Here is a 24,963-nt window from a genome sequence, read left to right on the forward strand (position 1 = left end):
TTAATTAAAAAATTGAAATAAAAAAATTTTAAAAAAAATTAAGAAAATTTTATGATTTTTTTGGAATTTATATACCCAATTATACAAAATAAATAATGAAAAATAAATAATCCCCAAACAATGATATTCAAACTATATTTGTAAATATAAAATAAATAATATTTTTCTTTTTTTTTTTTTTTTTATAAAAATATTTTTTAAAAATAATTTTCAAAATAATTTTTTTTTTTTTTTTTTTTTTCATTTTTATATTTAAATATTTAAATATTACAATAATAAACAAAAAAATAATTAAACAATAGTAATAATAGTAATAAACTATGAGTGATATTATTAAAACTTTATTGTCACCAAAAGAATTTAAAAAATGTAATGTTATTTTTGATGGTTCAGAGAGAAGGTTCAAGAAAGAATGGAGTTGCTTTAATCAATCAAATAGTTGGGTGCAACTATTCCATGATATTATTATTTTATGTAATGGTGTTAGAAGCTCAGTTTTAATCGACTATATGGTACCGGAGTGGGAAGATTTAGTAGAGTTTTTGGAATATCTCAAATCAAAATCTGAACTGGTTAAATGTTTACCAAATTTAACAGATATACAAATAATATTTTTAGATGATTTCCTATTCTTTTTAGTAAACAAAGCAAAACTAAATGAAAGAGCTATTCAAGACCAATCCACTTCATTTTCAAACTATTTATTTATCGATGTTTCACCATCAAACGAAAATCCACAACTTTGTAATAACTCACAATATCATATTAAACTATTAAATAATTTAATCTCAGTAATAAATAATAATAATAATAATAACACATCAATTAAATTAAATAACCACAATGATATTTTAGAACTAAATAAAAATTACTACCCAATTATTTCAGGATGGTTGTGTGAATATCCAATTATTTATTGCAACAGTGGTTATTTTCAAAATTGTATCAGTTTAAATGAAAATCTTAATAATAATACAATCAACATTGATCAATTAAATAAAGATTGGGAAAATAATAATTTAGGTGGTGATGAATTAATAAAAATTCAAGTTCAATTAGAAGAACCAATCAATCAGTTTTTACCAATAGATATTTTAAAAGTGCAATCAATTGTCAGAATTTGTGCATTTACATGCCCACAGTCATTATTTAAAAATGTTGAATCCTATTTATCAAATTATGAACAAAGAATATTAGAGAGATTTCAAAATTCAACCTTCAAAAACTATTGGAAAAATATAAAGTTTATAAAAGATGTAATTTCAAATCCCTCAATCAGATTGTAAAAAAGGTCTATATCTATTTTTTTTCCCCTTTTCAAAAAAAATAAAAAAAATTTTTATTTTAAAATAAAAAAAAAAAATTAAAATAAAAAATTAAAATATTTTTAAAAAAAAAAAAAAAAAACGAAAAAAAAAAAAATTCTTCATTATTGTACATATTTCTAAATTATAAATAACTATAAAATAAATCATATATAACCACAAAAATAAAAAATTAAAAAAAAAAAATTAAAAAAACCCACCAAAAAATAAATTGTATAAATACCCACCAAATTTTTTTTTTTTTTTTTTTTTTTTTTCAAAATACGACAAATATATTAACATAACAAAGAGATATGACATCGCCATCGTCTTCTGATAACCATAATATATCAGAAGAATTAAATAATGAAGGCAACCAAGAAATGAGTGATGGGGAAATTGTTGATGATAAAACAACAGCAACAGCCAAAGCCAGTAATATACAAGAAAATATAGAAGATAATAAAAAAGAAGAAAAAGAAGAAATTGAATTTAGAGATATCGAAAAAGAACAACAAGTTTTAAATAATTCAAACTGTATAGAAAAAAACAAAATTGAAACAACAGAAACATCAATATCAACAGCAGCAACTACGACAACAGCAGTTGAAACCAATTTAACTGCTAATTATTTTTATATTGACTCTGAAACAATTGTAAATGAAAACGAGCTTATTGAATATTCAAATAATAATAATAATAACAGTAATAATATGGACCCACATGCAAGTGGTTATGTTGAACATGGTATGGTAGCACCCAGTGGTTTGGTTTTAAGAAACAGCAGTAATGGAATCGTAACATATAACACACCCATCGAATCAATTCCATATCCATCAATTGTCGGTGATAGATTATATATGCCATTGGCCTACAGTTCAGATCAAAACCGTAAAGAGGAGCTTGATTTTGAAGAAACATTAAGAGATTATAAGAATTTTAAAGAAAAAAAGAGAAGCAGAAGCTATAGTAGTGATAGATCAAGATCAAGATCTAGATCCAGATCAGGAAGAAGAAGAAATTATAGCAGTAGTAGAAGCAGATCAAAAAGTGACAGTAGATCAAGATCAAGATCATCACATAGATATAGCAGCAGTAGTAAAAAGAGCAGCAGTAGAAGAAGAAGAAGATCAAGAAGCAGTAGTGACAGTAGATCAAGATCAAGATCAAGTAAAAGATATAGCAGCAGCAGGTATAGCAGCAGATATAGCAGGAGTAGATACTCGTCAAGAAGAGGCAGTAGAAGTCGCTCAAGAAGTCGTAGTTACAGTCGTTCAAGAAGAGATAGAAGCAGAAGTCGTAGTTATAGCAGAAGAAGGAGTTATTCCACATCATCTTCAAGATCACGCTCAAGATCAAATAGAAAAAGATACTCTAGATCAAAAAGATCAAGAAGCACAAGTTATTCAGATTCTTCAAGATCACGTTCAAGATCAAATAGAAGATCAAGAAAATCAAAATCAAGATCAAGATCAAGAGATAAACACTCATCCAAAAACAAATCATCAACAAGTAATAAAAAAGATGATAAAAAACCATCATCAACAATAACAATATCAGCAACAACAACAACAACAACAACAATAAACAATAATGAACCTCATAATAATAATAATCATCATCATCATTTACCACCACCACCACCACTACCAAATGTAAATAATAACTTTAACCAAATTAATCAACCAACAAATTATTTTGAATTAGTTGGCATAAAACCAAACCAACAAACCAGTTTTGTAACATTTTTAAAACCAGATGGATCATGGTTCGATTCAGATGAAAGCTCAAAGGCCTCAACACCAAAAATGCATTTAATCGTTGATATTGACCATACACTTATTCATTCAACTAAAGATCCAAATGGTGAATCATATTTTTTAAAAGATAAAACAGTTCACAAAATTTCATTCCCAGAAACCAATGAAACATTTTATGTCAAAGAAAGACCAAATGCAATCGAATTTTTAAGAACACTATCACAACAATTCTATATTTATGTTTACTCTTTTCACCCAAAATACTGTATGTATTTAAATAATATAGCTATATTTCAACAATATGTTTTATAAATATTAACCATTTCATTTATTATTATTATTACAATTTAGATGTCGAGAGAGTTGCATCAATTTTAGATCCACATTCAAATATTTTTTCAAAAGTAATATCAAAAGAAATTATAGAATCAATTGAAAATATTAAAATTTGCAGGGAAAATAATAATTCACAAAAACCATTTATTGTATTCAATGAACAAAATGTACCAAAAATATTTAAATTTGAATCAATAAATCAATTAATTATATTGGATGATCGTGAAGATGTTTGGAGGAACTTTCAAGATAATCTTATACTTTTAGATACATTTAAATATTTTAATAAGGAAGTACAAGATTTCACACCGATCTATCAATATCCATTTTCATTCCAAGAGCTATCACGTGCATTCCCATTCCCAAATATCACAGAGTCATTAAATAATAATAATTTCAATAGTAACCTAAACCAAATCATTAAATGCTCGCAATATCAGCAACAGCAACAACCCACCCAACAACCACCTCAACCAAATATAAACTTTTTATCATCAAACCAACCCTATTTAGATATGTTTTCATGTTTATTAGGTGCAATGCAATCAGAATTCATTTCAAGAGAGATTACCGATCCTTCATTACATATTAAAAGTGTTATTCAAGAGATTAGAAGCAGTGTATTAATGGATTGTAACATTGTTTTTAGTGGTATTTTTCCTAAACAGATTGATCCATCCAAACTTTGTCATACCAGAGTTTCAAAAATTACTGAATCTTTTGGTGCTTCAATCTCTCAAGAAATAGATTCAAATACTACCCATGTTATCTTTATTAAAGAGGGTACTTCTAAAGTTTTACAGGCTTTAAAAAATCCAAATATTAAAGTAGTTCATTTTGCTTGGTTAAGAGATTGCATTCATCGTTGGGAAAGAATTGATGAATTAAATTACTCTGTAAATTCCTATCAAAATTTAATTAAACTTAATTAAATAATAATAATAATAATACAATAATAATACAATAATAATAAAAACAACACAATATCATTATTATATTTTAATTTATTTATTCTTACCAAATATTTTTTATAAAATAATAAAATAATTTGAAAAAAAAAAATTTAATAAAATTTATTATAATAAAAAATAATTATTTTTAAAGTTTAAAGTTTATTTATTTATTTTTGTTTTTTTTTTTTTTTTTTTTGAAAAGTTATCGGATTTTTTTGAATAGGTTATCATTTTTTAAAAATAAAAATTATTTTTATTTTTAAAATGAAAATATTTTGTAAATGAAATTAATATTAATATTAATTTCATTTCATTTCATTTATTTTAATATTTATATTAAAATAAAATTATAATTTTTTTATATTAACTATTTATTATTTTATATAAAATTATTTTAATTATTTTACCAAAGCTGAAAAGGTTTTGTGATTTGGATTTTTTTGGTGGGTTGGTGTTGGTGTGGAGGTGTTTTTAAAAAAAAAATTATAATTTTTTTATTTTTTTATTTTTTTTTTTTTAAAATTAATTTTTTTTATTTTTAAAAAATAATTTTATTTCCTTTTTTTTTTATTTTTTTTTATTATTAAATTATTTTTCACATAACAATTATAATTATTATTATATCTTTATAATTTATTTTTCTTTTTCTTTTTCTTATTCTTATTCTCTTTCTTTTTTTTATTTTTTTTATTTCAATTTTGTTAAAGTTAAAAAAAAAAAAAAAAAAAATGGAGGGTAAGTTTATCAAATTTTAACAATGAAAAGATACACACGGTTATTTAAAATAAAGATATTAATATGTAATACTTTTTTTCTTAAGTATTGGCTTCAGAAATATCAAATGAAAAATATGTTCTTACAGAGGAGGAGGACGATTATTATGAATATATAGATAATAGTTCCGAATTAGAATATAATATTTCAGACAGTAGCAGTGATAGTAGTGACAGTGGAAGTGGTTCAGCAGAAAATAATAATAATAATAAAAATAGTAATATAAAGCACAGAAAAAGAACAAAGAGAATAAATAAACAAGTGGGCGATAACAAAGAGGGTAACAACACAAGCAGCGATAGTAAAAACAAAGATTTATCATCATCTTCATCATCAACTCAATCATTAGCAGCTGATGGTGCCGATTCAAATATTGGTGGTAATGACTCTTCAAAATCACCATCATATTTAAGTGTTACAAGCGACGATTCATTATCTCAAAAATCACCAGTATTAGGGCAACAATCGTCACCAACAAATTCTATTGGAATATCAGGTAGCAATAGCAATGGATTTTTATCAGATATCGACGATGATTTATTGTCATCATCTCATGACCATCACCATGATGTTAATGACAACAATAAGGAGTTACCTCTATTAAATTTGTTCCAAAAGTTTTTAAATAGAGAGGCAATTAAAATGTTACAACAAAGACACATGGCTATTAATAACCGTTTAGATAGATTAAAGAGAGCTGTCAAAGCTGTGGATCCAGGCAAAATAAGAGAAAAAGGAAGAAATTTAAGAAATGAAAAGGAAAAAATTAAAGCATTAATTAAGCTCAAAAAGAACGAATTGGACGAAAATATGAAAGCACCACCATTTATTAGATTATTAGATAAAATGTAGGTTACAAAAACAAAAACAAAAAAAAAAAATATGTATATTAATAATTTTCTTTTTTTTTTTTTTAATTATAGCGCATTTACTTTAGGTTTAATCGTCTTATTCATTTCAGAATTTGTTTTATTAAGAATACCACAATATATGTATCTTTGGTATACTATATTAATTTTCCCATTAATGGCAATTAGATTTATAATGTATCACAGAGACAAATATCATTATTTCATGTTGGATTTCTGTTATCTCAGTCAAATTTTATTATTGTTTTATCTTTTTGGCCACCAATATGTATTAGGGGAGCAAGCTACACCAAATCTTTTCAAATTAGTATTCGCTCTTTCCAATGGACCATTAGCTTGGGGAACTATAGTGTGGAGAAATAGTCTTGTATTCCATGACGTTGATAAGTTAACATCTGTGTTTATTCATCTTTGCCCACCAATTGTTACTTATTGTTTACGTTGGTATCCAAATGTTTATCCATTAGAAACTGCATGCGGTGGTGTAGAATGTTATCTTACAATGAAGGAAAATTTCTTGATGCCTCTTTATGTTTACTTTTTCTGGCAAACCTTCTATTACATTAAAACCGAAGTAGTCGATAGAAAGAAATTAGCCAACGATAAAGATATTATGACAAGCAGTCGTTGGATGTCTGTTAAACAACCACATCCAATCTATCAATGGTGTCAAAATCATGGTTACAATGTTAGTCCAGTCGCAATTTTAATGTTGGTCCAATTATTCTATACCTTGGGTACTGTTATCACTGTTCCATTCATCATTAGATCTTTCTGGCTTCACACTGCTTTCATGATTTTTATTTTCGTCGCCGTCAGTTGGAATGGTGCCTCATATTACTTTGAAGTATTCAGTGAAAATTATAGCTCAAGATTAAAATCAGAAATCAAGAAAAATGAACCAAAACCAATAGAACATTTAAAAATATCATCAATTATGTCCTTTTTTAAATTTTTATCAATATTTTTATTATCTTTATTAATATTTTTAAAATTAATATTATAAACCAAATCATATAAAAAAAAAACTATATATCAAAATTTATTAAAAAAAAAAAAAATAATACAATAATATTATAAAAATAAATAAGTAAATAAATAAATAAATAAAAATAAATAAATAATAACAATCATAATAATAATAATATATAATACTTTTTTGTAATAAATTCAATATATAACAACCTTTAAATAATAATTTTAATTGTTATTTTTAAATTGTAAATTTTCAAAGTTAAAAAAAATATTCAATTTGTTTGTGAAAAAAAAAAAAAAAAAGAAATTTTACAATATTTTATTTATAATTATAATATTTAAAGGAAAAATGAAGATAGAGATGAAGAAGAGAATAGGAAGAGGAAAAAAATATATTACAAAAAAGAAATATAAACAAAAAAAACTATATATTTAATTTTATTTAGGAATTTTATTGTTGGAGCTTTTTATTTTTTTGAACATTTGCAAGAGTCGGTACCACATTTACAATTGCTATCACATTTGCAATCGGAACCGCATTTACAATTGTCCCATTTACATTTACTTTCAGTTTTGGCTGGAGGACAAGTACATGAATCACCACGTGAGCAGCTATCCCCACAGGAACAGTTATGTTTTGTCTAATTATTTAAAAAAAAAAAAAAAAAAAAAAAAAGAGTTAATAATGATTTAATTATATTATATCTTGAATTATATTTATTTACCATTTTAAATTTATTTAATTTATTTAAAGTATAAAAAAACTTTGAATGAAAAAATTATTAGTTTTAATTTGGAATGGATTATAATTATATATACAATTATGAAAAATATTATTTAATATAAAAAAATTAAAAATAAAACAATAAATATTTTCAAAAATGAAAAAAAAAAAAAAAAAAAATTAAAAAAATTAAAAAAAAAATTAAAAAAATTAAATTAATTTTAAAAAAATAAAAATAAATATTTTATTGGTGTTTGTTACATAGGGGGGCACAAAAATTTAAAATTTACATTAATAATTGTTATTTCTTTCCATAATTTCAATATTGTTATTTTTAAATTTTATTGCAATAATACTTGTATTTATTGAAAATTTAAGTTTTTCATGTTTGTATTTTTTAAATATATAATAATTAAATCTAAGATTATTTTCAGAATGGGAAATTTTATTATGGCACTATTATTATGTAATTTATAATTGTTATTGTTTTCATTTGTTTTTTTTTTGTTTAGCTTTATTTTTTTTGTGTTAATTTGTATGTTATCAAATTAAAAATTTTTTTAATATGGATAGCTATTTGTTATAATGTTATTTGATTAACAATAATAATAATAATAATAATAATAATAATAATAATAATAATAATAATAATAATAATAATAATAATAATAATAATAAAAATATTAATATTATTGTTTCTTCTTTTAAAACCTTTGGGATTACTCATATTAAAAACTCATCAATAATACTTTAGAATCGATATTCTATATGATTTGATTTCTTTTGGTAATTTTTTGCAATACAGTTTTATATTTCTTTATTTTTTTAATTAAATCATTTATATTCTTTTATATATTTCTATAACACTTTTCAAATTCCAATATAGAGTGATAAAAAAAATATATGGTATTTACAAGAAATTATGGAGCTTCTATATCTTGGATCAAAGTCTATTCTACCAATATTTTGAGTTTTTTTTTTATTATTTTACTATTAATATGAGTAGTATTATGTGTTACAATTGTAATTATTATTATTATTATTATTATTATTATTATTATTATTATTGTTATTGTTATTGTTATTGTTATTGTTATTATTACTACCAAAGTCTATTCTACCAATATTTTTTTTTTTGAATTATTTTTTCATACAAACATTATCCTTGCCATTATTGTTAAAGTTTCTATTTATTTAAAAATCTTTGTATAAATCAAAATAAGTTCAGTTATGTATTCTTGATAAATCCTAAAAAATTGAGTATTGTAAATAACTTAATTTGAAATTAATTTGAAATTTAAAAAAAAATATTTAAATTTCCCCCACATATATACCCAAAATTTTTTTTTAATAGGAGGTTTATTATTCAAAATTATTTGCTGTTCATATGGCTTGTTATTAGAACAGATAAAACTAATATTTAAACGCTAAAAAATATTTCATTTCATTTCATTTCATTTTTTTTATTTTTTTTTTTTATTTTATTTTTTTTTTTTTTCAAGATAATTTTAATTAATTTTAAGGTTCATTTATTTTTTGGGTTTCTATAGAATATACCACTTATTAAAAAATTTAAAATGAAAAGATTATATTATTTTGATACATGATTTCCGATTTCTGATAATATCCTCAAAAAAATTATTTAAAAAATTTAAAAAAATTATAAAATTTTTAAATTTTTTTTCTCATAATTATAATATTTAAAATTTTTTTTTTTTTATTAAATTATTAAACTAATAAATAAGCATAAGCAACACTATTATAACAATAATCATTAAAATGGAAAATAGATTAAAACTTTACCAAATACCCTTTGATAACGAAGGATATAGCAAATCATTTTCGTTAGAAGATTTAGATAAAGAGTTTGACGAAACAGAAAATAATAACTTTGATATTAACCCTTATGCTTTCTTTGAAAGATTTGGATTTTTAGTAGTTAGAGGTTGTATATCAGAAGAAGATGCCGATAAAACTCAAAATGAAATATTTGATATCATAGAATCAAAAATATCAACATTTAAAAGAGATGACATATCAACTTGGGATAACGCATTCGAAGAAGGAACAAGTATACCACAATATGGCTCACCCTCAAAACCACCGGTTTTTAAAAGACAATTTTTACTTAATAGAACCAATCCAAATGTTTTTAAAGTAAATATAGATTATTATTAGTAAAAAAAAAAAAATATATTAATTTTTTTTGTTTTTTTTTAACTAAAGGTATTTTCAAAACTATTGAAAAATGAAGAATTGGTAGTGAATCATGATAGATGTTGTTTCTTTAGACCCGGTAAAGTTAATGAAAAATGGAAAACTAGAAATAATGTACACTTAGATATGAACCCTTATAAATGGTAAAATCAACTATTACTTCTTATTTTTTAAAAATAAAGTTATTAATATTTTTTTTTTTTTTTTAAAATTTTTTTAGGATGCAAGATTCAAATGAAGAAAGTAAAAAAGAATTGGATTCATTAAGATATGAAAGAATAGGAGAATTTATTGTTGAAAATAATCAAGTAAATTATAAAGAAGGTTTATCGTTACAAGGTGTTATTAATTTACGTGACAATAAAATTGAAGATGGCGGCTATTGTGTTACACCAGGATTCCATCATGAATTTAGGGAGTATTTTGGAACCACTAAACCACAATTAACAAATCCATCATGGAATTTCCAATCAAAAGATATTGCATTCAAGTGTGCCAAAAGGATATCAATGAGAAAAGGTGACATGGTAGTATGGAATCAGCAAATGCCCCACGGTTCAATGGCAAACAATAGCGATAATCATCGTATGGCTCAATTTTTAAAGATATTCCCACAATCCAATATATCACCAAAAAGATATAAAGCAAGAAAAGAGGCTATGGAAAGAATACTAAAAGAAGAACATAATAATAATTTTCCTTTAGATAATTTAAAAATTCAATTATTGGGTTTAAAATAATTTAAAAACTTAAATAAAATTTATTTATAGCTTTTTAAATGAATGTTATATTCCTTTTCTTTTTGATTATGATATGATTTTTCTGTAAATGATGAATTTTCTTTAAATTTAAATGGGGCTCTATTAACACTATTTATAGTTAGTGTCTGTTTTTAAAAAAAAAAATAATTGTTTTAAAAAAAAAATTTATAAAAAGAATTTATCTTTATCTTTATTTTAAGGCAGCAGTTTTTAAATTAATGAAATCTGGATGGTTATAGAGAAAACCATCAATTGAACGCAGATAGCGGATTGACTAAGATCAGAACTTGTGTCAATTGATTAAGTTTTTTTGAAGCTGCAGGATAGGAACTATTAAATCATTTCTTCTAATGAACCATTAAATCTTTTCTTCTTCTAAATCCATTCGATGATACCATAGTTGCTTGGCCAGAACAATGTCTGATATTCATCAAATAGTTGATTAGAATGAAAAAATTCTTTGGTGTTGATTTAATTGAAGGTCTTTTACTTTGATTGGATCTTTACCTTCATGGATTTTGAAAATATTTGATAAATTCTTCTAAGTCTTTTTTTTTTTTATTTCTAAGGAGCAGTTTCTAATTTTTTTTTTTTTTTTTGATTCATTTTTAATTTATATCTACTAAGATATGTGGAGGTTGATGTTCTAGTGGTGACCACTATGGTGGTTTATTTTGATGATCTTTGTATCTGTTATCAAAATCTAAAAAAATAGTTAGAAACTACATTACTACTTATATAATATTTAAATAATGAATACTATCTGATACCTTATTTTTTTTGAAAATTTGATATTCCTCAAAAAGTTTTTTAGTAAATATTTTTAATATAGTTACCTTATTGAATTATTAGCTGTTATGTTGAACTGGAACATTTAGTATTTTCTTGAATTTTTTCTTGCTTTTATTATAATTTCAATGATTAATTTACATTAATACAGTTATTTATTTTTGTGATTACCTTTTTAGTCAATAAATAGAAAGAAATTAATTTTTATATTTTATCTTTTTTTTCTAAAATGATATTTACTATTTGTTATTATTTTTAATTTATTATTATTTTTTACATAATGATTATTAAATATTCATTTTTGGTGATTTATTAAATTATTTTTTTATTTTTTCTTTATTTTTTTTTATTTTTTTTTTTTATAAATTTATTTAAAATTATAATCCATTAATTTTTTATAATGATTTTAAAAAATTTTTTAATTTAAATTTTTTAATAAAAACTTTTTATTTCAATTTTATTTTTTTTAATTTTTAAATTTCATTCCAAAAAGAAATTTTTTTTATTTTTTTTCTTTATTAATTTATCTTCATACAAATAATAATTTATATTTATTTATTTATTATAACAATCAACACAATAATAATAATTTAAAATAAAATGATTGGTTATATAGTTTTATTTATCCTTCTTAGTTTAGTCCTCGGTTTTTTATCTGGTTTTTTATCCGGTTATGTCCCATATATATTTTCAACCAATAAAAACAATAATAACAACAACAATAACAATAGAAATAACATTGGCAAAGATTATTTACACAGATACAACACCTACATCTACCCACAACAAACTACACCAATCTTTTATACTGCTCCATCAAATAGACCACAACCATCACAAAATCAAATCTCACAACCACAACAAAACCCACAATCACAACAACAAAGCTCTCAACACGAACAACACAATCCATTTTCAAGGGTTAAATATTACCATTACCCATCCAATAACCAAAGTTATGCATCTGATATTATTTTAACAACCGGTGCACATCAACAAAACCCACAATCATTAGAAAAAACTCGTATAGAAATGGAGAAAATGGTAAGAGAGCGTGCAGAAAAAGAGAGATTAGAAAAAGAAAGATTAGAAAAGGAACGTTTAGAACAAAAACAAAAAGATAACGTATGTAATATATGTTATGATGAAGTAGGGGCCATTTATATGGTAACATTAGGTTGTAACCATAAACTTTGCTTAGATTGCATTTATAAATGGTCTAAAAATTGCCCATTTTGTAGAAAAAAAATCACTTCCTTTAAAGTAAGTAATTCACACATTCATATTTATACTTCATAAATAAAAAATATATATTAATTTATTTCTTTATTTAATTTTAGACTGCAGGCGAAACAATTTATCTTGATGATTCCGACGATGATTAATCCAGTGGTGACTCCATTCATTCAGAAAGTCGCCTAGCTCCTGATTCTGTTTTTTTTATAGACGTAATAATATCAGATACACTTGAAATCGATGGCAATTAAATTAATAGTTTAAATACTTCATTCATTGTTTCCTTTATTGAAATAGGTGAAGAACTAAATATTAGTTAAATTGTTTCATTCCCAGTAAGTTTCTAGATATTATATAAATTACAGTTTTCCAAATCATCCTAAACCTCCAAAGGAATTCTAAAATTAGTCACATATACATCAAGATTTAAATAATAAATATCGCATCATACAGTTCAGTTCTACAGAAAAAAGCAAGAAAATGTTCAAGAAAATGTTCCAGTTCAACATAGCAATATCAATAAGTTGCCATTTAAAGTTTCTAATCTAACAATTGGGTTTTTTCGATCTAATATTCAACAACAAAGTGCACGAAAATCTTCAGGCTAACCATAGCTCAAAATCAGGGCACATTTTTAAAGCTCACAACATTTTATTTCACTACCACCGCCTCATTCCTTCAACTAAATCACCATTTCAAAATAATTAAAGTCTTATCCCAGCAGTATAAACACCTTTACAACCATTTCATCAACAATCGAACCCAAATCAGTAATCGAGCAATATAAACACACTCAAACTCATAACCCAGCAGTATAAACACCATTTACAATCATCACATCAACAATCACACACAAATCCGTAATCTAGCAGTATAAACACCATTTGCCACCATCACATCAAAAATCGTACTTAAAATAATAATCAATCAGAATTGCCGCACTAATTCACAATACACTAAACTATATATAGTCATACATAAACCTTCAAAAATAATCAAAAGTATGTATATATTTATAAACAATAATCAACTTATAAAAAAGAATGAAGATATAAACAGAATTATTAACCAGATTATTAATATCAAAGAATAGGTTGGAAAACAATTATAATAATTAACATATAACAATCAAAAAAAAAGTAAATTTAATTCAATTTAATGATTATCAATCCAGAGTTCATTTTTTTATTTTATACAGAGTTAACTAAAGATTATATTAATTATCCATTTATAAATAAAATATATTTATTAAATAAAGATTAAATATTTATTACATCAATTTTTTAAAATAAAAAAAAAAAAAAAATATAAATCATTACTAAAGCAGTGAATATGTATTTTTATAAAATTATTATGAGCAATAATGTTGGAAATAATATTTTTGATTTGATGACGAATTTAACTCTTGGTCAAGATTGTTTCCCTTTCCACTTGAGCTACCACCACTTGAAAAACCACTTGCACCACTAGAGCCACCTCCACTTGCATGATTACCACTAAAACTACCGCTATTACTGCCGCTATAAATACCGGTACCACCAGAGCTCGATAAGATATTGGATGAAGAGGAGTTATAAAAAGGAACTGTTTGAACACAAATTTGTAACAATGGCACTGGATCGTGGCATTCATTTTTTAAACAGGTTACATAATATGGAGCTTGGTTGATACAGTAATAAAATAAAGTTAATCCGTTCAAGAATCGGTATTTGTACCATTGATGACATATTCTGATGAAAGTATATTTTCGGGTTCACAGCTATCTCTCATAAATGAGATGGATGCTGAATTTGGTTGTACAACTGGAGATGATGATACGGTTACTTTAAAATAATAATCTTTATCATCTGCGGACATTGCTTGGTTTAATGTTATTTGATTTTGGGAACACATGAATTGATTTCAAATGATTTTGGACTACCGACACTTGAATCACTTTTTTCCATATCAAAAAAAGTATATATTTTAAAAAAAAAATTTTAAAAAAAAAAAAATATACTATGTTTTTTCCAAAAAAAAGATTTAATTTCTTTTTTTATTTTTTATTATATTACTACCAAAAAATTAATAATACATTTTGTTGTTGTTGTTTTCTGATAAAAATATTAATCTTTAAATCAAAAATTAAATATAGGTTTATTTATTTATTTATATATTTTATTTTATTTTATTTATTAATTTATTTTATTTATTTATTTAAATATTTAAATTATTAATGTAAAAAAAAAAATTAAAAAAAAAATGAAAGTGTGTTAAAAAAGTTTTTATTTTATTTTTGGGTGTGATGATTTTGGAAAAAAAACAAATAAATAAATTTCTCAAGAATAGTGTGAATATGGAGTTAATCAAAATCATGATAATACTAATTCTCATTTATTCATTTAATTATAGCTATGGAATATGGAAAAAGAAAATGGATCATTATTATTATTTTTATTATTTTTTTTTATTATTTTTTTAATTTTTTTATAAAAAAATTTGTTTTTTTTTTAATTTTTTTTTTTTAATTTAATTTTTTAAAATTAATTTTTTTTATTTTTTTTAAATATTTTTTTTTTTTTAATTAAAATTTTTTTTCTTTTTTTAAATTGTATATATTATAAAAAACAATAAATTTGAATAAATAGTTGAAAATAATAACAAATAATTATCAACAATAACAAATATCTCATTTTAAAAACTCAATTTTATAAAAAAATCATATAATTAATTCCTTATTTAAATTATTAAGTTTAGAGTGGTGGTTTAGAATTTTAATAATATAAATTTAATAAAGTTATATTATTATATTTTTCCAATCATTCTCTTTATTAATAAGTAAAGAGTTAATATAAATTAAATATCAAACATTACGGATCCAAATAACAATATTAATTTATCGAGGGTAGACACACCCCAATCATCAGGCGTACTAGAAACAACAAATAATAATAGTAACAGTAGAAATAATAACCAAATAGGTAATAATAGTAATAATAGTAGCAATATTATTAATGATAGTAATAATACTAGAACTAATATAACTCAAAATACACAAATAACAGAGGAAGATATTGTAACCCATCCAGAATCAGATAGACCACATAAAAAACAAAGAACATTAAATAAAAATATGTCTTATGAAAATTCAAATGAACCAAATGATGATAAAAATAACAACAATAATAATAATAATATAGACAGTAACTCCAAATCACTCACAAACAATAAGCATAATCATAAAGAACCATATTTCAATAGAACTGAGCTGGTTAGACTTTTAATTCAATCATTGGATAGTTTAGGCTATGAGTAATTATAGAACAATATAGTATGATTATTTCATTATATCATTTATTAATTTTTTTTTTTTCTATTTTCATAGCAAATCATCAAAAATTTTGGAACAAGAGAGTGGTATTTCATTACAATCAAAAGAAATTAATCAATTCTCCGAAAGTGTAATAGAAGGTGATTGGAAAAAAGTGGAAGAATTGTTGCCATTTTTAAAATTAAATGATAGAGATACAAATGTAAATAAATAACAAAAAAATACTATAGTATTTTATATAAATATTAATTGTTTTTTTTTTTTTTTTAGAATGTAAAATTTTTAATATTTAGCCAAAAATTTTTAGAATATTTAGAACATAATAAAATCTCAAAAGCTTTACAATGTTTAAGAGAAGAGATTACACCATTAAATAAGGATTCAAAAAAATTACAACATTTAACATCATTAATAATGACAGTTAATACAAGCGAAACCAAAAAGATTATTAAACAGAAATCATCAAGGGTGACATTACTTAGTGAAATTAGAAAGTTTGTAAATCCAAATCTAATGCTACCAGATAATCGTTTAGAGCAACTAATCAAACAATCAATTCAATATCAAATTGGAAAATGTCTTTATCACAATACATCAGAACAATTCACCGAACTCTTTAAAGATCACACCTGTGAAAAAGATCAAATGCCACTAGATGTACTCTTTACATTAAAAGATAAACATCGTGACGAAGTTTGGTTCATTACATTTTCGAATGATGGTAAAAAATTGGCAAGTTGTTCAAGAGATAATAACATTATTATTTGGGACATGTCACCAATCTATTTAGATGAACCATCCGAACCAAAAGTTTTACATACATTAAGTGGCCATACAAAGGAAGTTTCCCATTTAGCATGGAGTCCAAACGATAAATATCTTTTAAGTACAAGTAACGATTCGACAACTAAATTATGGAATCCAGCCGATGGTACACTTTTAAAAACGTTTGCAAAACATACAGATTATGTAACATGTTGCAGTTGGCACCCAGATAACAAAAGATTTGTAACTGGTGGAAATGATAGAAATATTTATTTGTGGTCAATTGAAAATTTAAATTTAGATCAACCAAATGGAAATAGCAGTAGTAGTAGTAGTAACCTTAGTAATAATAATTATAATAATCATCTTCACATTCCCAATCAATCAGCACAACCAATTAAATCATGGCAATGTGCTCGTGTTAACGATTTGGCAATTCATAAGGACGGTAGACAATTGATTGTAATTTGTCATGAAAAGAAAATTAGAATTTATGATTTAGAAAATGAAAAGAAAGCAGAAACATCACTAAATGAAGCCGATTCAATCACAAGTATGCAACTCTCAAAAGACTGTAAATATGCTTTAGTAAACACAAGTTGTCAAGAGATCCATTTGTGGGACTTGGAGAAACAAAATATTGTCCAAAAATATAGAGGCCAGAAACAAGGACGTTTCGTTATTCGATCTTGTTTTGGCGGTGTCGATGAGGCCTTCATTCTTAGTGGTTCTGAAGATTCAACCATTTATATCTGGCATCGTCAAACTGGTACTCTTTTAGAAACTTTATCTCGTCACTCTGGTACTGTAAATACTGTATGTTGGTCACCATGCTCTCCTAATATATTTTGTTCAGCTTCTGATGATCAAACCATTAAAGTTTGGTCAAATACAAATAGAGTAAATAAATAAATAAACTTAATTATTAAAAAAAAAAAAAAAAAAGTGAATGTTTGTTTTTAAAAACTAGTTTTAATAAAAAACTTTATTTACTAATTATTTAATGGGTTTTTGGTAAGAAATAAGCGTCACAATGATAATTGTTACAACCGAATTTAGCTCCTTTCCATGAATCTAAGTAGTATCCTTCTGGACATACTGGAATACTTAAAGTACAGAATCCACTTTCGGTGCAATTTGGGTCAGCAAGACATCTATTTTCATCTCTGGTATAAATAACAACATTATTAGCTTGACACTTAAGGAGTGGCAATGCTGGGCACTTGGATGATGGATCTGGTAAACGAACATATGAATTTGAAATTATAACCTCACCATTTGAATTAATTGTAGCTTGACCAATGATACCATTATCATCTGATCTAACAGTCTTTGATGATAACCAAACACTATCAAACAAACTACCAACATTTGCTTGATATGGTTGTTTAACTGTATTGACTTTTTGAGTTTGACCATACAAGTTGGCTAAAATAGCGGTAATACTGTCGCATGGTGCTTTAACACATCTCATACCTAAAAAAAATAATTATAAGAAAAGCAATAAAAATTAATAAAAAGAAAAATTTCTATTTTAAATTTATATGTAAAAAGTTTTTATTACCATTATCAGTGAATAAATAAAATTTGTCAGTTGCTGCTGCTGTATTACCTAATGGTAATTTCTTGAATGCTCTAACAATATTCAAGTCAGTTGCTTCGGTTGGATATTGTGGGCTGGGGCTAACATTACCATAAATGATTACAGAGTTTGATTCATTTAAGGTTAAATATTTTTCATAAGATTTTAATGCTGCTGGAATATTGATGCCTAAAATTGATCTTGTGGTGGCACTATTTAAATTTTGGATGGTATATTGTGGACATGGGGCTCTAACGCAAACTTTTGAGCTCCATGAAACCAAATAATAAAAGTTTGGTCTGATAATATCATTAACCTCTGCATAGCAAAGTGTTGAAAATATAAGTAAGCAAAGAGATAAAAGTAGTTTCATTTTTTGAATATATAATAAACTATTGATTAATAAAATATTATTATGAAAATAATTTTATAATGAAAAAAATTATTTCTTTTGTTCCTTTTTTTTTTTAAAATTAAAATTAAAATAAATAATTTAAAATTATAATAAATCAAAATATAATAAAAAAAAAACCTATATAATTTGGCTGGGTGTGGGGTGTGGGTAAAAAACTGTATAAGTATTACTATTATTGTTAAAATAATATTGAGAATGTTTATGTGGTAATGTGGGTGTGGTTAAAAAAACTCCTATTTAGGAACGGTGACTTCCATTCTATGATATTTTCTTTTATTATAAAAAAAATATTAACAAAAAAAAAAAAAAATTGAATCTATTATTAAATCTTGATAAATTTACAATAAATGGTTTCTATTACTTGACCCATATACTTTTCGATAATGAATGGTTGAAATTGAGGGTATTTTATTTTTAACGATATTTACCATTTTTTACAAACAAATAAAACTTCCAAAAAAAAAAAATTAACAGATTAGGTCACAAATTATAAAACATTGTTTAATCTATCAAAAAAAAAAAAAAAAAGAATGATGAATGGTAAAAAAATAATCTAAAATAACAATAATTAAATAAAAAAATGAAAAAGGTAATTATTTAACAAACATATTTGTTATATTACTAAATGAAAAATAGATTGAAAAATAATTTGAAAAAAATAAAAAAATAAAAAATAATTTTTTTTGATTTTTTTTTTAATTTTTTTTTAATTTTTTTAATTTTTTTATTATTAACAATTATACAAAAAATATAAATATAAATATAAATATAGCAATGACAGATAATAATATATTTGGTAACACAAAAAAGTATAAATACCATACACCATATAAAAACTATATTTCCATATAAAGATTCTAATAAAACCTTACCAATCTCCTAATAATAAAATCAATTTAAAATAACTTTAGGTTCAATGATTCAATCGATATTATAAATAAATTAGAAACTCCAAGATTTCAAAAGATTTTAATTAGAGTTTTAAATAAAGTTGGGCATAAGGTAATATTATTATTATTATTATTATTATTATTATTATTATTATTATTATTATAATTTAAAATAATTTGAAAAAGAAACTAATTTGTTGTTTTATTTTTAATAGAATGAAAGAATTTTTACAGAACAAGAAGAAGGTATATTACAAAATATTTTTAAATTAACATCATCAGAATTCAAAGGAGTACTTGAATGTTGCTCATTTATTTTCGAACAAACAGCATATTATTCACTTTCACCAAATAATTTATTAAACCAATTAAAGAAAACCAATTTAGATGACGATAAAGCCTCCTCATTTCAATCAACATGGGAAGACAACTCTGATGAGGTATTAGGCTATCTTAGAACCCAATCTATCTCACCATTACAATTAGATGAAATCGGTTGGAGACTTCACTATCAAATGTCATCTTCAACAGCAATTAAAAGACAAGCAAGCGCCATTTTATCTTTAGATTTTAAATCTGACACAAGTAATAATAATAATAACAGTAATAAAAAGAATAATATGATTTTAGAATTCAATAAAGAACAATTATTAGATTTTTATAACAAATTAGAAACAATTCAAGAAAAATTAGATTCGTTAGCTTAGAAGGAAAAAACTATATTTAATAAAATAAAAAACAATTAAAATAAAAATCAATCAAAATAGAACAAAACAAATTATTTTTAATTTAATTTAAATTTAATTTAATTTAATTTAAATTTTAATAATTTTAGTTTGTTGTTTTTTTTTTATTTATTTTTATTTTTTACACACACCACTCCCGCCCATATATTAACTGTTGCATTATATATCAAAAAAAAAAAAAAAAAAAAGGAACAAAAAAAAAAAAAAACAATTCCAGTTAAATAAATAAAATATATGATAATAATAACAAAATAAAAAAAATTAATTAGTAATAATAATCATAGTATTTATTTTTTAAAAATAAAAGAAAAGTAATGGATAATAGATCAATAATAGCCCAATCCATTTTTGAAATGCATAAAAAAAATATAAAATTTAAACTTAATAATTAAATTAAAATTAAAAAAAAATTTTATTTTTTATTTTTTTTTTTTTTTTCTTTTTTTACAAATAATAATAGTTTATAAAAATCATTATATTTTTTTTTTTTTTTTTTTTGTTCATTTTATTTTTTTCTTATAGTTTATAAAACTGTTAATAAAAAAATCAAACAAAAAAATATGATAATAAAAAACAATAATAAATAACATTATAAAAACAAGATAATAATATTAATAATATAAATAATATAATAACAAGATTTATTTAAAATATTAAATGGAATACGTATTAATAATATATTAAAAAAAAAAATTAAAAAATATAAAAAAAAATAATAAAAGGTAGAGTGATTAAATTTAATTTTGATCCCCAATAATAAGAAATACTAGATACTTAAACGCAAGAGAAACATAAGGCTATAATAAGACTCTTTGTGTCAATCAATCGATGGTCAATTTTGGGTGTTGTGTTATTAAAATTTGTTTATTGTGTATTGACCATCAATTGTTGTATAAATCAAAAAGCATATAACCTTATCCCTGGTCTTCTTTATTTACTATTTAATTTTCCTATTATTGTTGTGTAGGTCGTTTAAAGCTATGTTTTATATCAACTAGTTGATGGCCAATTTTGGGTTTTGTGTTTTAAAAAATGTGTTTATTTTGTATTGGCCTTCAATTATGATAGAAATCAAATAGCTGTGGTTAGTTATGGTGGGTAATCTGGAGTACAGACATGCTACTCATTCCTATTGGTGGAACAGACGACCATCCCTTATTTAAATATCAATAACTATTTTATTGTGTTAAATTTGCTAATCTAAACTCAGTAATTCCGGCTTTACCTTTTTTCCTTTTTTATATATGGTTTGTTTTTTTTTTTTTTTCCTTTTTTTTTAATATTTACATCTCATCAAACAATATAATCAATAATCAATAAATATTAAAATAACAATAATAAATAATAATTAATAATTAAATCAAAAATAGTAAAATCAAAATCAATAACCAATAAATATTAAAAATTAAAATAATAATAATAATTTCGACTTCTTTCTCTTTTTCTCTTTTTCTATTTCTTTTTCTTTTTTTTCTTATTCATATTTTCTAATTGATTGAAAATATATATAATCAATTTTGGAGTGATTCTTTTATACAGATTTGCATAAGAGGACACCCACCCAAATCATTATATATTTTTTCAACAAACCATTTTAACCCACACAGTTTTTTTTTTATAAAAATAAATGTGTAATTATAAAAATCATCTTAAAAAAATATCTTCATAAAAAAATAGTAGAAATGATGGGTATGTATTTTTTTGTGAATCACTGGTATTATAAATTATACCAAAAATAAAAAATAAAAATAAAAATAATAAAAAATAAAAAAAATAAAAAAAAAATAAAATTAAAAATTATAAAAAAAAAAAAAGATTTTTTTTTAAATTTATTCAAACCAACAATAGTTTTATAAAATATAAAATTCGAATATTTTTTTACATACCCCTTTTTTTTTTTAAAGAAATTAGTTTGTAGGAAATAAAATGAGAATTCTTACATTATTAGTATTGTTATTTGTAGCAACTTGTAGCGGTGTCAAGATTAAAACACCATCAAGATCATCTTTAAACATTCCAAAATCATTTGGTGAAGTCAGAACCCCAGAATGGGATTTACTCGATACTTTCTTACAAGAAGGTGTTGAAAATGGTACTTTCCCAGGTGCAGTTGCATTAATTGGTAATAAAAATGGTATTTTATATTCATCTGCCAAAGGTAGCTATACATATGGTATTCCAACCCCAAACAACCCAAACTATAACCCAGCAATGCAATTATCTGTAAGTAACAATAACATACAATTAATTAGTTTTAAAACTTTAGATTATTAATAATTAAAATTTTTTAGACACTATTTGATATGGCAAGTTGTTCAAAAGTTACAGCATGCACAACTTCAGTTGCACAATTTTATCAAAGAGGTGAATTAAATTTAGATGCACCAATTACTGACTTTTTAGGTGATGAATTTGGTGTTAATGGTAAAGAAGGTATCACTGTTAGAAATTGTTTATTACATAACTCTGGTTTTTTCCCAGATCCAAACCCATTTTGGAGTAACTATCATTAAATACATAATAATAATAGTAATAACAATAATATTAATATTAATAATTATTTACCTCATATTTAGATACCCCAGAATTTGGATGCCCAGCAACAGCAGATTATAATCCACCATTAGAATTTACATGCCAAAACAAAATTTATAATAATATTTTAAATCAAACATTACAAAACCCAATTGGTTCAACATATGTCTACAGTGATCTTAACTTTATGACTTTAATGTATGTTGTTGGTAATTTAGTTAAAGATTTTGGATATATTAATGCCAACCAACTTGCACCAGTTGTGATAACGGTGGTCCAGAGAATGCCCAATGCTACTATGAAGCTTACGTTAGAGAATATGTATTTGGTGCCATTAATCTAAAATCAACTTCATATCTTCCACCAGCTACAGTAGTTAATCAATGTGCTCCAACTGAAAAAAGACCCCCTTTATATGCATCCTACAATTCAAAGTGTTGTATCTGATGGTAATGCTTATGCTTTGGGTGGTATCAGTGGTCATGCTGGTGTTTTTTCAAATGCCGAAGATATGTGGACCTTTATGTACACCTTAATGTTCAGCTCCTCAGATTCTCAATATCTCAATAGTACAACCGTTGAATATTTCACTACCGAATATAATCACACTCAAAGTTCAAGAGCTTTAGGTTGGAATACAAATGACCCAACAGTTAACGGTAAATATTCAATTGTTTATTCATTTATTTATTTGTTTTTTTTTTTAAATCTTTTTTTTTTTTATAGCAACGATAATTATTACAATGCTCGCAAAATATTTTTGTTTTGGTTTGGATATAATTTTGGTGTAAAATTTTGTTTTTTTTTGGCCACTCACCAAAAAAAAAAAAAAATCATTTTCGTAATTTTCGTTTTAAAATTCACACATTTTGCAGTATTTTTTTTTTTTTTAGTTAAAAATCTTTTTTGATTGGATTCAATTTAAATATTAATTTATTTTAAATGATTTTTTATAAAAAAAAAAAAAAAACTTTCACATTTTAAAATATTTTTTCCACCAAGCTATCATTTTTTTGTGTTAGATTTATGAAATATATTTTTGTAATGTTCACAAGTTTTTAATTGGCGTTCACGCGTATTATTGATGCCTTTTTGTGTGGTTTTTTTTTTTTTAAATGTTTTTAAATAATAATATTTTTTTAATGGTTTTAATGATTTTTTAAATTCATTTATTTTTTTATGGCAAAATATTAAAAAAAACTTATTTTGGGGTTGTTTTTTTTTTTTTTATTTATTTTTTTTTTTTCAAAATTTTTTTTTAATTTTTCAATTGGCCCAACTTTATTGATAAATATCTGCGTTTCCCCAAAAATAAGGAATATTTTTAAGGAGCGGTTTTGTCCTTATTTTCCAGGACTTTTTTTTTTTTTTTTTCTCATAGTAAATAGTGTGCAAATACCCTCTTAAATTTTTTTTTAACCCACACAAAATATAAGATTTTTTTTCTCATACTAATTTTTATCATATTTCACAAAATAATAAAAAAAAATAAAATAAATAAATAATATATAAATAATATATATGAATAGATGAGGGTTGGGGCTTAGCATGTGGTTCACTTTCTTCAAAAACTTGGATGCATTTAGGCTACACTGGTACAATGTTATGTGGAGATCCAGAACGTGAATTAATTCTTATTTTGCTCACAAATAGAGTTTACCCAGATCCAAGCAATACAAAAATTTCAAATTTCAGAAGACCATTTTCAACATTAGCACAAAAAATTTATGATAGCACCGTAGGTTACAGTACTGATTAAATACATAAATAAAAAATAAAATATAAATAAACAATATAAATAAAAAACATAAAATTTTTTAATTATTTATAAATAGAACATTTAAAACATAATTTTTATTAATATAATCACGATAAAGTCGATAAAAAATCACAAAGCACCAATATAAAAAAAAAAAATTAATCGAAAAAAAAAATAATATAATAAAAAAAAATCATATTGTTGTTATTGTTATGGGTACAAAAATGTATTTCCTTGGTTTTAAAGAATTTATTTTTATTGTT

At 23.3% G+C, this 24,963-nt stretch overlaps 7 protein-coding genes across 7 annotated transcripts; 6 read left to right on the plus strand and 1 right to left on the minus strand.

Moving 5' to 3' along the window:
• Positions 1–320: 320 nt before the first annotated feature.
• DICPUDRAFT_77048 (uncharacterized protein) lies at positions 321–1,286 on the plus strand (the record flags this gene model as incomplete). Its single annotated transcript, XM_003286096.1, has 1 exon — positions 321–1,286. The coding sequence occupies one exon, from the start codon at positions 321–323 to the stop codon at positions 1,284–1,286; it is 966 nt and encodes a 321-aa protein (XP_003286144.1).
• Positions 1,287–1,618: 332 nt separating this feature from the next.
• Positions 1,619–4,332, plus strand: DICPUDRAFT_87022 (uncharacterized protein; the record flags this gene model as incomplete). Its single annotated transcript, XM_003286097.1, has 4 exons — positions 1,619–2,009; positions 2,061–2,816; positions 3,012–3,329; positions 3,416–4,332. The coding sequence occupies 4 exons, from the start codon at positions 1,619–1,621 to the stop codon at positions 4,330–4,332; spliced, it is 2,382 nt and encodes a 793-aa protein (XP_003286145.1).
• Positions 4,333–5,916: 1,584 nt separating this feature from the next.
• DICPUDRAFT_24393 (uncharacterized protein) lies at positions 5,917–6,891 on the plus strand (the record flags this gene model as incomplete). The annotated part of the gene is made up of 2 exons (XM_003286098.1): positions 5,917–5,975; positions 6,051–6,891. Coding segments are annotated over 2 exons (900 nt in total), but the record flags the coding sequence as incomplete, so codon positions are not given.
• Positions 6,892–9,474: 2,583 nt separating this feature from the next.
• On the plus strand, positions 9,475–17,700 carry DICPUDRAFT_46602 (uncharacterized protein; the record flags this gene model as incomplete). Its single annotated transcript, XM_003286099.1, has 7 exons — positions 9,475–9,852; positions 9,922–10,055; positions 10,133–10,641; positions 12,493–12,600; positions 15,605–15,989; positions 16,063–16,210; positions 16,279–17,700. 7 exons carry the CDS (start codon positions 9,475–9,477, stop codon positions 17,683–17,685), a joined length of 3,069 nt encoding a protein of 1,022 aa, XP_003286147.1. The 3' UTR covers positions 17,686–17,700.
• A 73-nt stretch (positions 17,701–17,773) lies between these two features.
• On the minus strand, positions 17,774–18,728 carry DICPUDRAFT_150105 (uncharacterized protein; the record flags this gene model as incomplete). Its single annotated transcript, XM_003286111.1, has 2 exons — positions 17,774–18,249; positions 18,338–18,728. 2 exons carry the CDS (start codon positions 18,726–18,728, stop codon positions 17,774–17,776), a joined length of 867 nt encoding a protein of 288 aa, XP_003286159.1.
• Positions 18,729–19,544: 816 nt separating this feature from the next.
• Positions 19,545–20,367, plus strand: DICPUDRAFT_30479 (uncharacterized protein; the record flags this gene model as incomplete). Its single annotated transcript, XM_003286100.1, has 3 exons — positions 19,545–19,579; positions 19,682–19,760; positions 19,876–20,367. 3 exons carry the CDS (start codon positions 19,545–19,547, stop codon positions 20,365–20,367), a joined length of 606 nt encoding a protein of 201 aa, XP_003286148.1.
• Positions 20,368–22,332: 1,965 nt separating this feature from the next.
• On the plus strand, positions 22,333–24,700 carry DICPUDRAFT_87026 (uncharacterized protein; the record flags this gene model as incomplete). Its single annotated transcript, XM_003286101.1, has 5 exons — positions 22,333–22,629; positions 22,698–22,905; positions 22,983–23,269; positions 23,318–23,600; positions 24,471–24,700. 5 exons carry the CDS (start codon positions 22,333–22,335, stop codon positions 24,698–24,700), a joined length of 1,305 nt encoding a protein of 434 aa, XP_003286149.1.
• Between the last annotated feature and the right edge of the window lie 263 nt (positions 24,701–24,963).

The sequence above is a fragment of the Dictyostelium purpureum genome (assembly GCF_000190715.1).
Source record: "Dictyostelium purpureum unplaced genomic scaffold DICPUscaffold_62, whole genome shotgun sequence".
Lineage (NCBI taxonomy): Eukaryota > Evosea > Eumycetozoa > Dictyosteliales > Dictyosteliaceae > Dictyostelium > Dictyostelium purpureum.